Here is a 21,760-nt window from a genome sequence, read left to right as displayed (position 1 = left end):
CAGGCTGGCAGGCAGGCGCACACACACACACACACACACACACACACACACACACACACACACTCCTGTCAAGTATCCCAACCCTCCTACTCTGATTGCATTTATTTGAAGGCCATATCTCAATATTGAAGCCAACATGTCAATATTCCTGGTCCCTTTTTTCCAGTCATCATTGACCATTGACCACAAGTATCTGACTTAAATTACACATTCCATACAGCACAGATTTGTTTTGTAGACGTCGCTGTTGTAAAATCGCAATCCCAATCTAAAGCAATATAAATTAAATAGAGCTTTGATCTATTTATTTGAGTAACATGTAGTTACATTATTAATAAGCCTTAAATGCATATGTTTTGAAAATACATGCATTTAAGGTCTAATGTTCAAATGTTCATTGTCGCATCAGTGGCTGTCTCTAATAGAGGACTGGTTAACATGTGATCTATTGGTGCGTTGGATTTAGAGGTCCGTGAAAATGTATGGGTGGAGTCAATGGTTTTGGTTATAGTTAATTCTAAACAAAATTAAATATTGTGAAATTAGTACATTAACGCAATATTGTTACACTTTTTCGTGAACGTTATCGTGAACGTTTAATGTTCATATTAACTAAATGCTATGATTTGTAAAACATGAATTCAGTTATCCTATCGTGAACTGGCACACTGTTTAGCCAATAAAATGGCACTGTATTCTCTGAGTGGCAGGTGCTCGACCAATACGAAGAGCGCTACTGTATTCGGCTGATAGGTAAGTTGTAGTTGGGGGAAGGGGTCGCTGAAGTTGACGACACCGCCATCTTGAAAAGTACCCTCAGATAATCTACGTTTTCGCGCCCGTCAGAATCAGTTTTAAACAATATATTTTTATAAACGTAGTCGCGCGTTGTGTCAATGTTTCTTTAGTGGTGGCGTCGGGCTAATGGTTGAATAAGCTACATGCCGGATACGTGTTGTATGCTGTTGTTTATCGGTAGGTACCCTGGCCAGTTGATGCACTTCTCGTTGAAAAGACAAGAACTGGCGACTAGCTAACAGTCTTCCATAGCCGGCTACGGCTAACTGTCTAGCAAGGAGCATACTTGGCCATCTTGCTTTTTTGCAGTATAAAGGTTACTTTGACAACATACATTGTGAATATTGTAGCAAGTTAGATCTTTAGGAGCGAATATGACCAACCCCGTTTGACATATTGTAGTCAGACTAATGAAAAGGCTTTGTTTCTGTGGTCCACCGTTTATTTCCTTGAACCGTTCCCTGTACTATATGTTAGTTGTGTTAGCTAGCAGGAGCTAGCTGTCAACGCAAACACCATCGCTAGCATTATATCGCAGCCCGCTTCACGTGATTCCTGCAACTCTAACGTTATTGTGCTGAACAGTAATTAACTGTGTTCGTTGGTTTGACTAATTTTCATAGTCCGTTCGCATATTATGACTCTGGCCAACGTTCCCAATGCTAATTGGAGACTGAAGTTAAAATGTTAGATCTGTGGCCAACCTTAGTGAATTATGTTTCAGGAGCACCCGGCTATGGTCTTCATTCTGGCAATGAGCTTAGAGTAGCTCTAATGTAGAATGGCTTTACCATAGAGAGTGTAAACATTGGACGCACTAGTGCCGCAGGTGGAACGTGTCTTCACACCATCTGGGACGCAACGATGTCCTCACATCAGGAGCAATAACGTTAGACGTATAAAACCTTACAGAATAACATGTATGATAGTAGAATATATAAAGATCTGACGGTAGATTGAAGATATTAACATGTTATTAGCACAAAACAAGCAGACCGACAAGCATAACCCGTGGTTATTAGTGAGGTTAGGATTATGCTTCAATGAATTTAACTACCATCAAGCGCAGTGATTGTAGTTAACCTAACTATTTAATCTGTTGGTGTTGGCAGACAATCCAAATATATCATCCGGCTAAGAAATAAAAAGTTAAATTGGTCGGCAGTGTTAATAGGAACTTCTGATTTCCCACTCAATATATGGGCTTCGACCGAGACACAAATGGACATGAGCTGAATATACCTTTCCGAGTGCGATTCTCTGCCATTGTTTTGAAAAGGTGTGGAGAATCATTCTTAAAATAGATTGATAGGCGTGCGTTAAAGACTCAATAGAAACCATGTTAAACAATAGCTGGGGAGAAAGGGCATTATCTTTGGTCTTAACATCTCTGGCTGTCTGATTTACTTTTTATTCAGAGCCAAAAGCCTTTAGACTTTAGGGATGCAATCAATCAAGACAGATATCGGAAATGCATTTTATCATGTTTTGTAAGAGTAGAGGAATAAAATAATATAATGATGAATTCAAGCTAAATTATTACTATTGCTAAAGTAATTAGTAGATGAAACCTTCTGGAGGTGAAGCATATGCTGTGCAAACTACCAAGGTTAAACTTGACAGATGGAGTCTAAAGTAATGGCTGTGAGTCAACATGACATTAAAATGGGATGGTACAGATTGGGATGGTATTGGAATGGGATGGTACCATTTTCCATAGGCTACCAGGGATATAAGAGTTCTATCCACTAGTTTTTAAACATTTTGTAACAGTTCTCCCATTGTGGTGTTTCCTTGTGTCTTCCATTTCCCTTTGTCTTTTTGCACTGTTCAGAAATAGCGCTCTTGATTTAGTTGTATTCTGCACAATGACAATAAAGGCTTCCGGTTCTATTCCATGTAATTTGCTTTTATGTAGAGACCCAATGAAAGCAGCACGGCACTATATCCTAATGTTTAGGTTTGAACAAGGGTATTGCCGGCTATAATTGTGATTCACTTCTGATGAGTCTTGTTTGTCTACTTCAATCCAGATTGAAGTCAATGTATGTACGCAACGTGATAATGCATGCAGATAGCATATGAGGATTACCTGTTAAATTTGGTCAGTATCTCAAGATGGCACAATGCAAGGGTCTTAACATGCATGCAAATGGGTAAAGTTAACCCGTTTTATTTCCAAAATAGGTAATCTATGTTTAGATCTCATGAGGGCGGGGGGGCAGAATAGTATGTCATTCAGGGCACTTATAGTTTGCTATATCTTGTCTGGATCTGGCAAAGTTGCTGTTTTCTGCGTTTCCACCGTGGCCACCGAGACACAAAAAGAATCTTCCTGGGGTTTATACTCTTTCTGTTTGTGTGCTGTTCTCTCAGGTGTTTGCTGTTGATGTTTTGAGGAGCTGCTGGGTGCCACTGCTGCTGTATGTGTGCTGCTGTGTCTGTCTGTCGCCACCTTCTGCCCAGCAAGCCAGCCTGTAATGGGCCACAACTCCCAAAGTGTAGAACACACCTCCTCATTTTAACCCCAGTTCCAGTCTCTGGACTCCACACACAAGCAGGTGGGCATGGAAAAGCTAATTGTTACCAGGAATACAAAAACCTTCGATCTCTGATTTTATTCAGTTATTTCTTCTGCCATCTAAAGGGTGAAATCCAATAACCACAGTTTATACCAAAAAAACGAACACAAAAATGCTTTCATATAAAAAGAAGGTATCATTTCACGAACAAGGATTTGGACATGAAAAACATTTATAAAATTTCCAAACATGTCTGGTTTGCTTTTAATGAATACTGAATTGAGTTACCATAACCACATGAATAACTATCTACCTCCATTCAAGTGTGAACTCCAGATCTGTCGCACTGTGACCACTATTATACTACTATAGGTTTAGGATAACATTTAAATGATGTTGTATAAAGATAATTCATGAAAAAGATGATGCAATCACACTTCACCACCTCGGGATAGGATGCCTATTCTGATTGTACTCAAGTCCTCCTTGAATTGTATGGTGTTGTAACTTGGAATTGTATGGTGTGGCGACTTCCTGCATTTAGAGTCATGTTTTGGAAGTTTGACCTCCACACCACGTCTCACATCGACACGCTGTTGGAGAAGGAAGATGTGACGTTGACTGAAGTGATGGACGAGGAAGACGTCCTCCAGGAGTGCAAGGCTCAGAACCACAAGCTCGTGGACTTCCTGCTGAGGCCTCAGTGCATGGACGACCTGGTCACCTTCATCACACAGGAACCCAATGCTGATGTAGAGGAGAAGGTCAAATACAAGTAAGGCTGCATTCAGGCATTGTATTCCATATTTTAGTTATTTTGTGTGGCTTGATTCATTTAACTAGTATTTCATTGATAAAAAAAACATTTGCTAATCATTTCAGGCAGATATGTAAGCATGTTTTATTTGAGTGTGCATCAAACTAGCATTGAAACTTGAAACAAGCATTGAAACTTTTGAGTTAATTCTCTAGGTACCCCAACATATCGTGTGAGCTGCTGACATCAGACGTAGGTCAGATCAATGACCGACTGGGAGAAGATGACAACCTACTGATGAAACTCTACGGCTTTCTCCAAAACGAGCCACCACTGAATCCCCTCCTGGCCAGCTTCTTCTCCAAAGTCCTCTCCATTCTCATTGGGCGAAAGCCAGAACAGGTACAAACCCAGTTAGCGGCCCTAGCTTGTGGCTATCACGGTGATTGTGTGCATGTTTACTTGGCCACCACACGGCCCTGGTTCATGAGACTGATTTAAGCAATACTACACAAGAGGATGTGCACTTCAGTGATGCTTACAGAACTCGCCGCAATAATGACGGTGAAGCACACCCTCAAGTGCAATATTGCGATTATGCCACAGTTGCATACTAAATAAAATGTAATCAAATTTGTAGTCATATTGTGGGGCAATTCTCTCTAAAAATAACACTTTTATAAGTTATAAATCACAGAGTGTATTTGGATGCAAGGATACCATATATATATATTGTAGACAAACGGGGAATAACCTTATTGTTGTTCAATTCATGTGTGTTTGTGTGCATGCGTTGTTTTTCAGATTGTAGAGTTTCTGCGGAAGCGGGAGGACTTTGTCGACCTGGTTATCAAACACATCGGGACGTCGGCGATCATGGACCTGCTGCTCAGGATGCTGACCTGCATCGAACCACAGCAGCTGAGACAGGACGTGCTAAATGTGCGTAGACGCTTTATTATATAGGCCTTGTTTGTACCTAGTATGTTTTGCCAGTGCACAGTCGCAAGTGTAGTTCATCTCATCATACTTTCTGACACTGAATACCACAATGATTTGATTCAAAATGTGGCGCTAGTATTTCAAATGCCATGGCTGATTGAGTTTGCAATGTCATTATTTTCTTTCAGTGTTTTGTTATTTACGTATTTATTGGCCCATCCAACACTCATTTTTACGCCATCCTCTTTTGTTTGTCTGCCACTGTAGTGGCTGAATGAAGAGAAGGTAATCCAGAGGCTGGTGGACATGGTACAATCTAGTCAGGACGAGGACGTGAGTCATTTCATTATTTAAAACAATTGTATGACCTTGCGGCAAAGTTTTGATCACATGGCAATATTATTAAATAAATGGAAGCAGCAGGTAAAACATTGTATAGTTTAGTATATCCTGCATTGAACTATGTCTGAATTGGTACGTTCATATTGTTATATATTTACCTTATGTATGTATTTCATACGGCCTATCCTGGCTTTTATAGAGACATTCCAACGCCTCCCAGTCTCTCTGTGAGATCATCAGACTGAGCAGAGATCAGATGTTCCAGGTTCAGGGAAGCTCTGATCCAGACCCCCTGCTGGCCACACTGGAGAAGTACGCTCTTGGTTATATAAAAATAACTGTTTTTTTTTGCATGTGTTTTTTTTATAGAAATATAATTTGTGTGAAATAAAGTAACTTCCATCTGCTATTCTGGATATCTGCGCCCCCACAACAATGTGCAGTGTCTTAACGAGGCAGCTTTTTATGATCCTGGTTGTGTATAGTCTACACTGGGAGTCATGTAATTGCACCAGCCTGCATTTTTGAATCCACACATTTATTACACATTATTGTTGCCGGGATTGTAGTGGAAGTGAATGGAAGAGTCTTTGCGACAACTAGTACAGACTAGTAAAAGTTTAGTGTTTGCCCTCATGGTGGACAGAAGCAATAACTAGGTTAATTTGTTTGCGTGCAATGCTTAATTAACATGCATTGCCAAATAGCTGTGATGGGGAGAAATGTATTACCTTCAGTTTGGTTGTTTAAACCCTGCGTTATTGTTTGTCTGTGGTCCTCCTATTATCAAGTCATTTCTTCCAGCTCCATTGTAAGTTGTTTTTTTTAACCTTTTGTTTGCATTTCTTCTCATCAGGCAGGACACGGTGGAGCAACTGTTGGCCAACATCTTTGACAAGGAGAAGAATGAATCCGCTATCGTCAGCGTTATTCAGATCCTCCTCACGCTGTTTGAGACGAGGAGGCCAGCGTAAGTCTGAATAATAAGGATGATGATTGTCTAGGTTTGTAGTCTATGATATGATGAAGGAGGCTGGGTTTCTATCAGGGCTGTTCGAACGAATTTCGAGAGTCGATTATAATAAGAATAGTAAAAAATATTCTACCAGGGTTTCACACAGCACTTAACAGCTAAGGCGGCCGCCTAAGCAAAATAAATATAATTCACTCTGTGTATAGATCAGGCTGCAGGGCAACAGTCTGACAGCCTGCATGAAAAAAAAAAACATAAATGGTCCACCTGTAAAAGGGTTGGTATTAAAAATAATAAGGAATGCGGTTATAGTGGAAGATTGACAGCTCTAGATTTGTAGTGTACAATGTGATTTAGGAGGATGGGTTTCTATGTAGTAGGTTTTTAGTCTAATATGATAAATGATGTTTGTTTTCTATGTTGCAGGTTTGAGGGTCACATGGATTGTCCTCCAGGAATGTCACACCCTCTGTTCTCAGTCAACCACAGCATCCTGGAAGCTGTCAGGCCCAGACTCAAGGACTTTCACCAGCTTTTACTTGAACCTCCCAAGGTACCCAAGATCACTATTCAATGCTTGGCAAACAGATGTGACTTTGCTAGGGATACTGAATAGATTTAGAGCCAAGCATATGCTGCACAGCTGGACTTCCAAAGGATTTGTCATGTACATTTGGTTAGCAGCCATTCACACTCCATGGCCAGGAATTCCCTTTGGCATATATCCAAAATGGAATAGTAATAAATGTACAAATAATAATAAAAAGTTCACACATGGTGTTACTTTCCATCGTTGATTTGGTTGTTAGTTTTGCACTGGATGTTTTTATATTATATGAAATGACTTGTAACTGATGTGTGATGCTGAGTTAAGAATCCTAATTTTATAGAATAAATACCTTAACAGCACTGTACTAACTTACATTTACATTTTCTTTGAACCCCAACAGAAAAACCTGATGAAGACAACGTGGGGGGTGTTGGACCCCCCAGTCGGCAACACAAGGCTGAATGTGGTCCGATTGGTGGCCAGCCTTCTGCAGAGCAACACGCACACCATCAACACAGAACTCATCAATCTCAACACGTTGGGGGTCATATTAGTAAGTATCCATGTTAGTGGAACCCACATTAGACACACTGACGGTGCTTTATTTGCCCCAGATCAGGTAGATGGGTAGGTTGACAAGATATGTCGGCCCCCAACATAAATATCTGTAACAGTAACTGTTATGTCGTATGTCGTAGTAATGAAAATGGATACATTTCTAATACTGTTTGTTTTTCTTTCCAGGACATGTATTTCAAGTACATCTGGAACAACTTCCTCCATATCCAGGTGGAGATCTGTACAGCCATGATCCTGGCCATGCCCCCTGCCCCCACCCTCAGCCCAAATGGACAGACGGATGCAGAACAGGACTATGCCAGGGAAAGCATCCTCATCAAACATGTACGTCTCTGACTTGTAGCTGTGCCAAATCTGTATTTCAATCTCATAATAGTTTATGCCCCTCAAGGAGTCTAAATGCCCCCTTGAGGTAGCCTGGGTTGCCCCGCCCATACTTCCGGTGAATTGAGTTCGCCATGCAAAAGGGTCTGGAGAAAAGCAATACATTTCTTTCTGTTTCCGATACGTTTTTGCGGGAGAAAATCACCAAGCTGTCTTTTCCCCTTGGTACGCTATTGGCTGGTTTAACACAATGACGACAGGGAAGTGACGGCAAGAAGCCAATCGCGTACTGAGTCAGTTGAACTAGGCCCATTGATCACACCTCTTATGCTGAAGAGAATGACGGCAGCTTCCCCAGACCAACGTGCAATCTACGATTGGCTTGGTCTGGTAATAGCCAGGCTACCCTTGAGGGGTAAATATCATATTTAGAATTGCAAGGATTTCTCCTCACATTTCCTGTTTTCTTAGTGGCTGATCATATATGTTGATGATGATGATACATATTTAAGAGAAGACCTATTTTTGGGAGATTATGGCACCTACAACTATTAATAGTTGACAACCTTACAAGCCTTTGCAAACTTTAAATAACGACCAGTCAACCATGTACACGTGGTTTCCCAATATTATAATACAAAAATGTTATCTAAAAGTTGGTATACTACTGTCAATGTGTACATTTGTTTATCAAAGTTTTATTTTGTTTGAATGAAATCTGATAATAGGAACCAGTTGTGACCATTGGGGAGATCCACACTAGAATTTCCATCCAATAACTTTTCTCTTGACTCAACTTTGTTTTCTCTCGAACAGCTGTTTGAAAAATGCCGGTTTATACAGAGAATTCTGGATGCATGGACCTCCAACGAAAAGGAACAGTGAGTATATATGTCTGTGATAATGGTGAATGGATTTTCAAATAATTTATTTCTATATTTAGTAATTCGCATTAGCAATCATTGAAAGGGTAAATTGCCAAGAAACCTGGCTATGAGTTTCCTCAAATGGCATCTTTGATCACAAAGTAAGTGTGTATATACTTTATTTTTATGTTCTGAATTTAATTAAAGTAATTATCTCCTTCTCTGACTCTAAATCAGGGTTGTCATTTTTTTTAAATTGGAGAGAATCAATATGGCAACCCCAAATGGAGGAACACAGCTGGCCTCAACACTGCCTGTCACTGGCTGGCCTGTTGATGTATTTGGTTCCACTTAAGAACTGAATGTACATTTAGTTCTTTGTGATAATTTTAATAATTGTCAAACATAATGCTAGAAACTTATCTTCACTTACGTGTGTCTCTCTGTCTTCTATTGCAGAGCGGAAGGGGGCCGGCGGCGAGGCTACATGGGTCACCTGACCAGAATATCTAACTCTATAGTTCATAACTGTGACAAGGGCCCAAACGGACCGCAGATTCAACATATTATCTCTGGTATGGACCTTCTTTCCTCTCCACTTATTTATCTTTATTCAGCTTTTCTCCCAACAAACATCCAATTCATTGTTCGGCTAGAGATGCGTCACTGATACCAGATAACCTTGACGAAGATACTGAAACCAGGTTCTAAACAAGAACCTGTTTTCGCCGGGTTTCCGACTTATCACGACTCAACCTCTGTGTTGTGCATGCTGCGTGTGTTTCCCCGCAGAGCTCCCAGAGGAAGACAGAGATAGATGGGAGTCCTTCATCTCTGGCCAGCTGTCAGACACAAACAAGAGGAACACTGTTGACCTGGTAAGATGTGCAGTTTTGGCCTGTGAACTGATGTATGCCACATGGAAGAGTTGAATGCAAATTGAACATGTACACATTGATTAAAAAAATGTATGGCCTGTGCTTCCAAATTACTTGGAAGTTGTAATGTATTCACTTTCGCATTCTGATCCTCTTTTTGTTTTTGAGGTTCAGTTAAGGCGACTATGGAAAATATATGCTTATTGAGTACTCTTTTCCCTGACAATGAACACTAGGGTAGAATGTATGTACCTGAGAAAGTAGTGACTAAAGCTATTATTTGTTATGCAGGTGAACATGCACCACATCCACTCGTCCAGTGATGATGAGGTGGACTTTAAAGACACTAGCTTTCACCAGGACTCTTCTCTACAACAAGTAAGATGCACATATGCAAGCGTGCACACCAATATATATATCTATATATGTGTGTGTGCGTGTGTGTGTATGTATATGCATACATGCATGCAGACATACATACATGCATACAGCAATCCTTTCATGGACTTCCTAATATATATTTTTGTGTATGCCTTTTATCATGCAGCTACCACCTATTATACCAGCAAATGTGCTCCTACATTTTATATTGTTAATCTAAACTTGCAGTGTAGCTGGTTTTGTTCAAGCATGAAGGCCAATGTGTCCATTTTAAAAGCTCAAATTGATTCCATGTATTCACACTTAACCTGTGATATGTACTAAAGATTACGATTAAATCTGAGCAACTAAAATGGAGCATTTTGGCACCTTACTATTGCATGCCTGTTATGTTGAGCTATTCTAACCCTATGGAACTAGATCTCTGTATTTAATATATTCAAGCATACCTTTGTTATTTCCTGCATTACATATTCAGTTTCAGCTTTGTGTAGTGCTAAGACTATATCATTACCGTTGGTCCTGGGCTTTGCCAGGCCTTTTCTGATTATCAGATGCAACAAATGACGTCCAATTTTATTGAGCAGTTCGGCTTCAATGACGAAGAGTTTGCTGACCAGGACGATGTTGTGGAGTGAGTACTTATCCTGCATGGCTAGACTGTGCCTCTGATCGTTGCTGTCACAAGAAAAGGGATGGTACACTTGTCAGAACACATTGGGAAAGGGTTCCCCACTCAAATTGGGTCTTCACAGTGGTTATTGGTTCCAGATTTTGATTGTGTGTGTGTATATAGGGCTTGTACATCGTGACGTCACTGTTGGAAGCACAGCAGCATAGGAATGTTAGATATTAAGTTAGTAGTTTTTTATTATTATTATTACTGGAAAGGATTTCTCATTACGTTTTGAACTTGCACAGCCGTTTCCCATTTGAGAAGTGGTAAAACAAAGTTTACATGAGCATGGGTGATTTAGAATTGCACAGTCCAACAAAAAATCATTGCATTCTGATGTACAAGTCCTGTAGATAGTTTGAGGAGTATCGCTCTTTACGTCAATCGCTTAACTTCAAATACCTTTGTGACCTGAAAAATAATCTTGATAGATCTGTAATATTACTTTAAAATGTGGCATAGTCTCTGGTCACACAAACAAATCCTGGAAGATTAAAATATCCAGGTAAATCACAGTTCATGTGTTATTGATCGAGTATGCCGTCCCTTTTCTTTATTTCAAAACCTAGCTAATGGTTATGGGTAAAGTCTGCGGTCTTTGTTGTGGGTGCTATTGAGAGACTAGTAACTGTCTATAAATGTATCTGGGATTCCTTATGTTGAATTAGGTGAAGTCTCTTTGAGCCCGTTTCTTTACTGTCTTTAGACCTGAAGTATAGCAGCTTTCATGACAATCTTTGACTTGTAAAACGTTTTATATTCAGAGCTGTGTCACAGTTCTCTGAACTGATGAAGAGATTTGAAGTTTAGCTTTGTCAGTACTGTCTGGGTTGACCATGTAATTTAACTTCAGCGTTTTAAAATTGACCAAGATAAGACACATTTGTCTCATTGGAAAGTTGTCATGAATGCACAATGACGGGATGCTGGTGATTGGTGGCTCACATAATTTAAAGGGTGTGTGGGGGGTGCGGGCAAGGGGCTTGTTCTTCCCTATCCCCTATTCCAGCAAATCCAACCTCCTTATATGTGAATGACCTTGCTGACCATGGCCACACACACCCTGATAACTCAACCCTCATTGCACAAACCATTTCCATCTTTTAATCTGGCCATTAACTGAACTGACTATTATTAGCTGTCAATCACAACATCTCATGAGAAGGGATGATCCAGATTAACGGTGTGCAAGTTGCTGCTTTTTTTAAGAGGACGCTAATCCGCTTAACTAATTTGCTATTACCCAAATAACCATTTGATTTGCACCTATTTTATATAAAGTATTAATTTTCACCTTTTTAGTGCAGTTTGTCTCTTGAGTGAAGACTGTCTGTGTGTGAATACTTGCCACTCATAACAGAGAGGAGCTGGATTTGTTTGAATTCCCCATTTTTTTTTTTTTTTTTATGGGATAGACACCCTTACAAATGCCGTAATGGTTTCCATGCTGTGTAGGTTACAAAAAGATTGCTTAGTATGGCAAATGTAATGTCTTACAACAGGGTACATTATAATTTATAGTAGTTGCAGACATGTAAAAAAGATATTTTTCTGAATTTTTGTTGCACTTTAGAGTTAAGATAAATGTAGCCCGGAGGTTCCTCAAATAGTGGACAGTCAATACTGGAGTTGGAATGTTGTCATGTGTGTTTATGCCTAACGTTTCTAACTAAACTAAACTCTGTTCTCTTTAACATTGCAGTATTCCCTTTGATAGAATATCAGACATCAGTTTTTCACTGAATACAAATGAAAGTGTAAGTATCGATATTACGGATCATTACCTGTAGGGGAAAGTAAATGGCATTGACTGAATATAAAAAAATGTGTTTATGTTCAATTTTCACTGCTTTGCTCTATAATTAAGGTAATTTGCCTTTCCAACTCTTATGGAGGGGGGAAAGCATCTTATTTATAAATGAATAATTATACATCAAGGTAAAATAGTTGTATTATAAGACTTTTTTTCTTGTCTGGGATTATGGACTATGGCCTTGACTCGGAGTAAGCTACCAGTTTGGCTATGTGATAGGGTTTCCCACCAATCAACCCTTGCTATAGATGTTGTTAGACTGCAGAAATGTTATTACAAAGCGACCATTATCGAATTCTTTCTACTGGCCCGTTGTCGAGCCATACTCAAGATAGGAACCGGAGGAAAATTAATTTCACAAACTGTCTGTGTTTGGTGTGATCTTTAACGGTGTGACCACTTGTTTGTTGTTCCTAGGCCAACATAGCATTGTTTGAGGCACGCTGCAAGGAGAAGATCCAGCAGTTTGAAGAGGCTGGGTCTGACGAAGAAGACATCTGGGATGAAAAAGATGTCTCTTTCGCTCCAGAGGCACAGAGACGCCCCAGGTTTGCACACATCTTATTTACTCTTAATGGCTGCTCATGGAATTTATTAATGAACTCTGCAAATTACTAGCCAAAGCCCTTATGTGTTGACACACAATGATCTCTCAACACGGCATCGGGTGCTAGGTTGGGTTTGGGGATATCAACACATAGGTACTGTTGCCCAGAGGTCGATGAATACCGTTGAGTTCATGTTTAAAATGATACAAATCATGTGCCAATAATGGAAGCGCATCGTCGGTTGTGAAGACTAACCTGCAGGTTGCTAAAGGGGGAAACATTTTAAATTAAATATAAATTATTTAATGCTGATCACGTTAAACATGCAGATTTTAGGATGAATGGTCTGAAGCATAAGTTAAGGAAATCAGCTTTTAAAATGTTTTATTCACTGCCAAAGTAAATGTATGATCCACATATTGTGTCCGCTCAATTCACCAATGTCATCTGAAGTATGAAAACAACGGATATGATGTACAATGTAATCAGCCCTTTTAAGTTTAGTGAACCCTGAAGAATTAAGTGAAAGGGGCTGGCCCTCTGACACCCCTTTTGAATGTGTGTTAAACAGGAGTTCTGGCAGCACAGACAGTGAAGAGAGCACAGACTCTGAGGAGGAAGATGTTAAGAGGGATCCTTTTGAAGTCCCCGGCCTCAGTACTGACGACAGAATGGATGTGGATACAGGTACATGATACTCATTGCTTACTCATAACATAACCTATATATATTCGGGTGGAGTATTGTACGTCATCTATTGTTAATTGGTTTGTCTTGCCACATAACAAATTAATGAAAGAATCCTAATTGATGCGACTTAGTTTTCTTTATTGTTAGCAATGCTGCATATAGTAGGTCTAAATAATATAATATATAAATGTTTTATGTGTCACTTAAACAAAAATGTAGCATGAATCATAGCATAGCTAATTTCCTTTATTTTCTGGCCAAAAAATGTAACCATTTTGGGCCAACACCAGTTTCTGTTTTGAACAATGCTGCCACCTTAAGTCCGTTCCTGCGAAAAAGGTGGACCATTTACGTTGTCTTTCCGACTCTGACCAATTGAGAACGTGGCACTGGACCAGCATTGCAATTTATTTAATGTATTTGGTAGTTTGTGTGTATCGATTCCAAGAGTTGAGTCTACGTTTTTCAGGACCTGTGTGGACAGCCAACTTTGAAGACATCCCCATGGACACTGGCAACCCCGCTGCACCCGCCCCGAGCCCCAACAGCACCCCCACACCCGCCCTCTCCTCCCCCGTACCAGTGGTCCCCGGTGCAGCCTGGAGCAGCCCCCCTACCCCCTCCAACTCTGAGACGAGCTGGGCCGACTTCTCCAACTTCCCCCATCTCAGGTGGGCAACTGATTACCACTCTATTTCATAATCACTGTAATAATTAGGGCTGTCAATGTTATCAATCACATCAATTCAGTCGAGAAACTGAATTTCTGCGGGCACAACTTGAATTACCTTATGCTCCACTTATTGATTAGCTTGATTTAATTTGGAGTTGCATTATCTAGTTCAATAAGTAATGCCAGTTTTCCACTTTTATATTTACTTTTTTATACTTTAAACATTAACATTGTTGAAGGATTAATCAAAAGAACAAGCGTAAGCAGCCATAGTAATCAACACTGTCACAGCTTCTCGTAATTAGTAACTCAATTATGTAACTAATTGGTATGTTTTTCTATTCAAAGTCCTAAAGACCCTCTGAGATGCAACTCTCCTGTAGCCATGGAAACCAGCGTGGAGACAATGGACCCGCTGGGAGTCAACGCACCCATGCAACCCGAAGGTGAACCATCATCCGAACACTCCCTTCAAATCACAGGGCCAGCAGCAAACATGCCTAATTTCAATGCCAATTCATCACTTCAAGGCATTGACATACATTTAATAGTAAACGCTATCACCTGTTTTACCAGAAAGGTCAATGTCCTTGCTGTAACATTACTTTTTGAATCTTGAGTTATACAAACGTTTGAAGGGTGATTGAAACCTCTTCTCTGCCATTCCTACATGTGGATCATCAGTTGTGACCATGTGAACCTGAGGGTCTTCTTCTCCCAGCAGAGTGTGACGGGTGGTCCGCGGCGGACCAGAGCCCGCTGTCCTCCCCCGCCCAGAGGCTCAGCAGCACCGAGGCAGAGGAGGAGGCGGCTAGCGAGCAGCGCAGCGTGACCGAGACGGTGATCAACGGCTCCATGAAGGAAACGCTCAGCCTCACGGTGGATGCAAAGACTGAGACGGCAGTCTTCAAGAGGTTAGAGCAGTGGCCTCATGGGCACCAATTGGCATGTCAAGGTGTCAGAATGGCAGTCACACATGTGTGTGAGTCATGCTTTAAAATTCCAGATAACGTAAATCTGTGCTTTTCGATTTAAACTAGGTTAATAAGGGTTGTCTTGGTAGCTAGTATGCATGGCCAGAATTTTATAAAATGTGTATCGGTCAATACACAAAATAGATTTTTTTTGTTCTCTGGATATTTATTAACGGTGTGGGATGATTATGCATTAATCTAATACTTAATCTAATATATAATCTAATATTCTTAATCATCAATTAATAATATTAATTTCTATACTGTATTTTTATCTTTCTAGCAGTAAAGACATTAGATTGTTTTAAAGAAATCAACCAAGGCTTGATCTGTCAGATCTGTAAGGGCAGATTCCTGGGTATCCCATAAAGAAACTTGACCAGCCTTTCAGTGTTAATATGCCGATTAAGTGTGTTTTGCCAATTTATCACAGTTGCATCTTGTGGATAAAGCTGCATTCCTTCTATGTCTTGTTCATTAATTAACCTTTATACTTGAAAATGGATAACATTATGCAAGTGAGATGCAATTCTAAAAGCTATTTAACATGGTGTAAAACGATCTAAAGTGAATATTTTCTCATTACTCTTCTGCAATACATTGAACTTGCAGTGGCTTCAGTACATTTCAGCAGCAAATTGTGATTTAAACCTGCAGTTAAAATGCAGTCTGACTATCCAACAAGAGGTATTGGTCCTAATCACCATAAATATTTCTGTGCCATCATTTCCAGTCCTGTTGGAATGCAGCTAGATAGTCGTCAACGTGTTGATGGATTTTGCTTTGACTCCATACACGAGCATTTTAGAAAATATGCATATTTGTGACACTGAGAGGTAGCAGATGCAGAGTTGAAAGGTGATGGAGGCGTGAAACTGGACCTCTGGCAGCCCTTCTGTAGATGTATGATGCATTTGGTGGTGAAGGGGGAGACTGGCTCAACAGAATGGTATGCCAAGTCATTTGCCGTAGAACCTGTGGCACGTGACTTCAACTGCAACTAAATCAAGCAATAGATCGGAAAATACAAAACCTGTGTTTCACCAAGAGGGGCTGTCCCTGCACTTAGATTTCTCCATTTGGACATTGTTCAGTTTGGTCTAAATATAGGTACAGCTGTTTGCAGAGGTGTATAAAGAAATTCAATTCATAAGTACTAAACTTGCCAATCCAAGTAGGAAACAGACTTTCCTCACACAACATTCATAGAACAAAGGATACCAAATCAAGATGCCAACGTTTGGGGAGCTGCACATTTGAATCAGCTTCATGTGACTTGTCTGTTTTTGTCATTCCCATTGAGTGTCTTTAACCTGAATTCCAATTCAACAAAGATAACTCTATAAAACCATAACCCTCCGCATCCCCCCCTCCCTCCCCAAGTGGCCGATGCCGTGTCCAAGTTATGTGTGAGCCATTAACAACTTCTGTCGTAAGACCTGGATGCTTGACTGTTGACTGACATTTACAAGCAGAGCTTCCTCTCCTCTTTTTCTTTCTATCCCTCTCTCTCTGTCTTGCTGTGCGTTGTGGGTGTGCTCTTCCTCAGGGTGTTGAAATCGTATCGGTATGTACAGCCACTCTGACCCCAACCTGCAGCTGTGGTGTCTTGTTGTAACATCTTCATCCAACCCTCTCCCCCCCTCCCCTTCGTTTTGATTTTCTGCTCTCATCTTTCCCTCCATAATGCATGTCTTTCTACCAGGTGTGTCTTTTTCACCTCGCATGGGATGTAAGAATCGTATTGGTCCCCTACAGGATCATATAGATAATCAGAGTTAATTGGTTGAAAATCAATGAATGGGAATTCCTATTCTAAAGCGTATACTACAGGAAAATATGAATCCTCAACCCATTTTTATGGGTTAAGCTTTTGTTAACCCATAAAGTTTTTGGTTGACCTTGAATACTGAAAAGTGTTCAGATTTTGAAAAAGTTGTAAAGTATTTCCAATGTTAATTTAAAGTAATATGAACTGGATTCATCTGGCTCAAATTGGGAATATCATTTGATAATGCTCCTGTTTCATCTTGTGCAGATGCATGTTTTGTCCATTATGGCGAATGCTCTTCATCATTACAGTCAATTGAGTGAACACTTGTTTATTTAATCAAACACCCAGGGCTGATGAGGAAAATATGACAGAAATGTCAAGTAAGGTCTGAATACCTATACATGAACAAAGTGTTTGTTCTGGCATCACTATAGCTTTTCTTGATTTCACTATTAAAGGCTTCAGTTCACGACTTACAATTTTCTCTCTGACCACCTGGTGGTTTTGGATCTCATCTTAAAATGGAGAAATGGTCAAATTCTGCAAAATAACCCAACATTAAAACCACCCCCCCAGGGACGGCAGCATCGCTGGTGAAACACGGTTAATGCAGGCGTTGTTTCTTATTGGTTTGTTTCTTTTAAATTGGGCCAATGAATCATGAGATTAGCACGTGAAACAAACACTTAAGAGAGTTTAGTGAGGGTATTTTGGTGCTTTAACCAGTTTATAGTAGTGCTGGTTATAAAAAGCAAGACTGGATGGCTGGCACTGTGAAATGTTGGACCAATCAAAAAATTATTCAAAAAGGGCAAACCCCAGACAACTCCACGTTTCTTTTATTTGCTGAACATTTGGATGTTTGCGCTGCACCTTCCTTGTTTCGTGGTCTAGCTTCCATTGTCAACACCTCCATTGTTCACCTCTTGTTTTACACTTATGAAATCCACTATTCCATCCAGCATGCGTCTTCACTCACCATCTCGGTTTGCGTGTTCATTGGGTCTTTTTTGTACAAGTCCTACGTGTGTGTGCATCTGTGTGTGTGCTGAAGGGGTTCATGGTCACGGTAACCTCCATTCAACCGTACTAACATGTTGCTGACGCCCGTTACAGTGATGAAGAGAAAGCCGTTTGTTCGGAGGAGAAGTACACTGTAGCGGCGGAGAGTGATCCAGAGAGGACGGGCCCCAACACCACGTCATCCCCCTGTCCCAAAAGCAGGTGGGTCCCCATGCTCTTGCCCAATAAACAGCTAAACAGGGTGGCTTCTGGCCAACACAACAGGGGCCACGTGTTGTTTGATTGAATGGTCACTTGGGGGCGCTACTGTTCACCCATTCTGAAGGCAGCTCGTTTCACTCTCCAGTCATGGCCGCCTGCCACGTTTGTCTCCTGTTTGATCGTTGTCTTCGTTTTTCCCGCCATGTCTGATCCGTCAGCGGGGAGAGGAGTTGGGCCCCTGCTGAGGTCCCCAACGGCCCCTCAGAGACGGCAGCTGTAGAGGAGCCAAAGTAAGTCCAAGACTACGGACCGATTATCTCCTTGGGGAATTAAGTATAAAAAAATATATGTACTGAGATGAAAGTACTTTCTTGCAGCATAGTATATTTGGGAAAAAAAAAAAGTTCACGATCCATTACCTTTTTAGTATATAAAAAGGCTTATAAACTGTATATATTATATACAGTTTATAATATGTATATAATGAAAAACTGATCATTGTTGATATATTATCTCTATATAGAATTAGTGCATAAGTGATGTATCACAAATTGTGTGTTCCTGTTCCTGCCCACGTGGGTGTGAAGGCCGGACGTGAGCCCGGTGTCCACGGAGGGAGACGTTAAGGGACCAGCATGAGGACGCCTGTCCCGAGAGCAGCCATGTTTCTGCCCTCCCGGCCAATCGGACATCTGCTCCCAGATCACACAAACCAAGAGACATCACCAGGACCAGCAATACTTCCATAGGCTCAGCCCAGTGCGACACACACACACCACACAAACACGCACACACACATACACCACACACACCAGCCCACCCACACACACAGAGACACACCACACACCCCACCCACACACACCAACTACACGTACCACACACACACTCTGTTATAACATGATGAACTGAGAAAAAGAAAAAAAGACAAACTCGAAAGGATTTTTCTTTTCATTTGTTTATATACTATTGTTGTGATGAGGTGATGATGTGCGACTGATCTCTTGCCACTCAAAAAAGTAATATGATGTTGCTATAGTAAAAGAAATGATTGTATGAATAAAATATTTTATAAAAAAAGAAAAGAAATGGTATACAGTAATGGGAAGCTAAATAACTAAGGAATGGAAATCTAGATGATTTTTAATATTCTCATGTACTGTCCCCAAGCCCCGCATGAGCTGACGGATGAACAGATGTTGACAGGCTGCCACGGTCAGAAGCCAACCAGTTGCTGTCAGCAAAAGAGTCCTGAGATTACAATTGAAACAAACTTACAAAAAACTATTTACTTAAAGGTTTATTTTGCCACAGGTATTATTTGTAAATGTTTTTTTTTTTCTTGTATTCTATTGCATTAAGTCATACTTGACCAGCCATTTTGGTATAGTTTTTAACTTATTTTATTATGGAAGTTACATGATGGTAATGTTGCGATACTAATGAGGCATCCACAGGTTATCGTTTATGCATGTCACATTCACAGCAGAGTGTGGGGAACGTGGCCAGTGTCGAACTGCAGCCTTTAGAATGGGAGTGGGCCCGGTAGCTGATGTTGCTCCCTCCCCCTCACCGACTTGTACAGCACTCCAAACGCCCCCCCCCCCCCCTCGTGTGTCTGAAAACTCTACAATTCCAAATTGCTCCTGTTTCCATGTAGACTTCTACACTTGGTCGATTTACGATGCAGGGTCCAGAAGCTTGACGATTTATGGTAAATGTGAATTCAGACCTTTCCGTATACTTTATTTTTTTTTTTACTGTTGGCATCCCTTAGATACATTCAGCAGGTGTTAATAGAAGAAGAAATGTCCGCACTTAAGTTTTAAATGTAAAAAAAAAATTCAAGTTCCATGGAGTTGATCTATGGGATTGTGCCTTCGTATGGGTACTACGATTTAAGACTAGTTTATGGGGACAAGTGATTCAAAGAAAAATACAAGGCCACAACTTGTAACTAAAATAAATATCTTGTGAAATAAATCATTCTTTTACTTCTGTTGTGCTTTTTTTTTTTTCTCAAATTAAATGTGTTCCTTAACGTCACTAAAGTGTTTTATCTCCTGTAAATACCACCTTATCTAAAGGGCAGTCATTTGTGAACACCATTGCATATGCTTGAGTTGGGCGTAAACCTTTCTTTTACAATTGGGATCCAGTGCTTTAATCTGATTTTAAACTATTGAGCAATGGTAGGCTGTACAAGTGAGCACTGATGGAGGGCAGCATTTACTGCTGCTGTGGTTCATCCTGAGACCCAGGAAGGGTTTTTGTACTTTACTTTTTATGACGTCCTGGCCATGATTTCATGCATCTTGAAGCATGGCCATATAGTGTCTTTACCATTTATGTTTACTTTTCATCTACATTATTAATTTCATAATTTGAGCAAAAATCACATTTTCTCCAATAGGATTTTTGTTCTTAATTGTTCTATAAAGTATTTATTTTTCGAAAAATGCATAAAAACATTGCATGGAATGATGCCGACAGTCACAACCACACCACTGCGAATGTAGCCTATACTAAACGGGTTGTATAGGCCTCATAAGCATACTGGTAAAAAGTGTTAACAGATGTGTTAACACTTATTAAATCTAAATCTACATCAATTATCAGCTCGTAGGCTACGCCATTTAACGTAGCAGCTTGTTTTAATTCAGCCTACTTATATTTGACATGACAAGCTAGGGTAGGCCTATTAAACACCTACTAGTAGACAATGAAACATTAGTTTGTTCAGGCTGCGGCGGATATGGTAGGCTCTCCATGGGAAGAAGCTGTGTTGTATGAATGAAGCAGCTTATATGAGGCATTATTTGACCAAACATAACAAGCAGGCTCTTGTTCCATAACATGTATGACGAATACCAATATAATAACAGTAGGCACTTAACCCATGGCTATGTGTCGAGTGTAGGCATATATTTGCATCGATTTATAAAGCCATCTTACTTGGTAAAAGACATTCCAGAATTGGAGGACATTTTCTGTCCCACCCATGAAATTTCCAATAATTCATGCACAAAATACTAAAACATGCACTTGTTGTGTAAATTATACTTGTCCTGAGACAAAATGTAAATATAGTTGTAGAAAAAGTGGGTCCAAAATATTACTTAAAATACCAAATAGCTCTCGAGCACCCCCTAAAATGGCATTTTCTCTTGTCCCACCTTCTTGATGACCAACTTGCATGTCAAATGTAACAGTTAAAATAAGTTTTTTTAATCATCAACATAATTTAAATAATAGTAATTATGCACTGAAGTTGTGTCCCACAACATTCGTGCAACCCTGTTACCAAAACCAATTTAGCCTGACATTGGAAGAGAACAAATAGTGAGTCACATGACACAGAGGAAATGACATCATTACACCATTTGCTAGCACCATGGGTAGACCAAAGGTACGTCATTACTTCTATTTTTCATATTTTTCCAATCTTTTCAGCCTTGATTGAGTGTGTCACTCTGACT

General features: G+C 40.2%; 1 protein-coding gene across 5 annotated transcripts; it reads left to right on the top strand.

The window, feature by feature from the left end:
• Nucleotides 1-796: 796 nt before the first annotated feature.
• Nucleotides 797-20,279, top strand: ppp6r3 (protein phosphatase 6, regulatory subunit 3). 5 transcript variants are annotated; one of them, XM_079743675.1, is made up of 25 exons: nucleotides 797-975; nucleotides 3,175-3,359; nucleotides 3,865-4,095; nucleotides 4,293-4,479; nucleotides 4,882-5,019; nucleotides 5,287-5,352; nucleotides 5,561-5,673; nucleotides 6,218-6,331; nucleotides 6,761-6,887; nucleotides 7,285-7,437; nucleotides 7,629-7,787; nucleotides 8,604-8,668; nucleotides 9,113-9,228; nucleotides 9,446-9,531; nucleotides 9,823-9,909; nucleotides 10,500-10,546; nucleotides 12,291-12,345; nucleotides 12,819-12,949; nucleotides 13,521-13,636; nucleotides 14,109-14,310; nucleotides 14,661-14,758; nucleotides 15,034-15,226; nucleotides 18,177-18,284; nucleotides 18,503-18,574; nucleotides 18,872-20,279. In XM_079743675.1, the coding sequence occupies exons 3-25, from the start codon at nucleotides 3,869-3,871 to the stop codon at nucleotides 18,921-18,923; spliced, it is 2,712 nt and encodes a 903-aa protein (XP_079599801.1). In that variant the 5' UTR covers nucleotides 797-975; nucleotides 3,175-3,359; nucleotides 3,865-3,868; the 3' UTR covers nucleotides 18,924-20,279. The 5 variants fall into 5 exon arrangements, with proteins under 5 accessions (XP_079599801.1, XP_079599800.1, XP_079599799.1 ...); XM_079743674.1 differs by having other exon boundaries at nucleotides 10,467-10,546; XM_079743673.1 differs by having other exon boundaries at nucleotides 10,449-10,546; nucleotides 14,124-14,310.
• The last annotated feature ends 1,481 nt before the right edge of the window (nucleotides 20,280-21,760 follow it).

Source organism: Pollachius pollachius (assembly GCF_949987615.1).
Source record: "Pollachius pollachius genome assembly, chromosome: 9".
In the NCBI taxonomy this organism is placed as follows: domain Eukaryota; kingdom Metazoa; phylum Chordata; class Actinopteri; order Gadiformes; family Gadidae; genus Pollachius; species Pollachius pollachius.
Note: the sequence above shows the minus strand (reverse complement) of the source record. Positions and strands in the feature narration are given on the sequence as shown.

Coding starts and splice junctions, on each gene's coding strand:
- ppp6r3 (XM_079743671.1), top strand. CDS start 3,869: ATGTTTTGGAAGTTTGACCTCCACACCACGTCTCACATCGACACGCTG. Junction 8,669..9,112: donor ACCTCCAACGAAAAGGAACA/GTGAGTATATAT, acceptor CTTCTATTGCAG/AGCGGAAGGGGGCCGGCGGC. Junction 12,950..13,520: donor GAGGCACAGAGACGCCCCAG/GTTTGCACACAT, acceptor TGTGTTAAACAG/GAGTTCTGGCAGCACAGACA.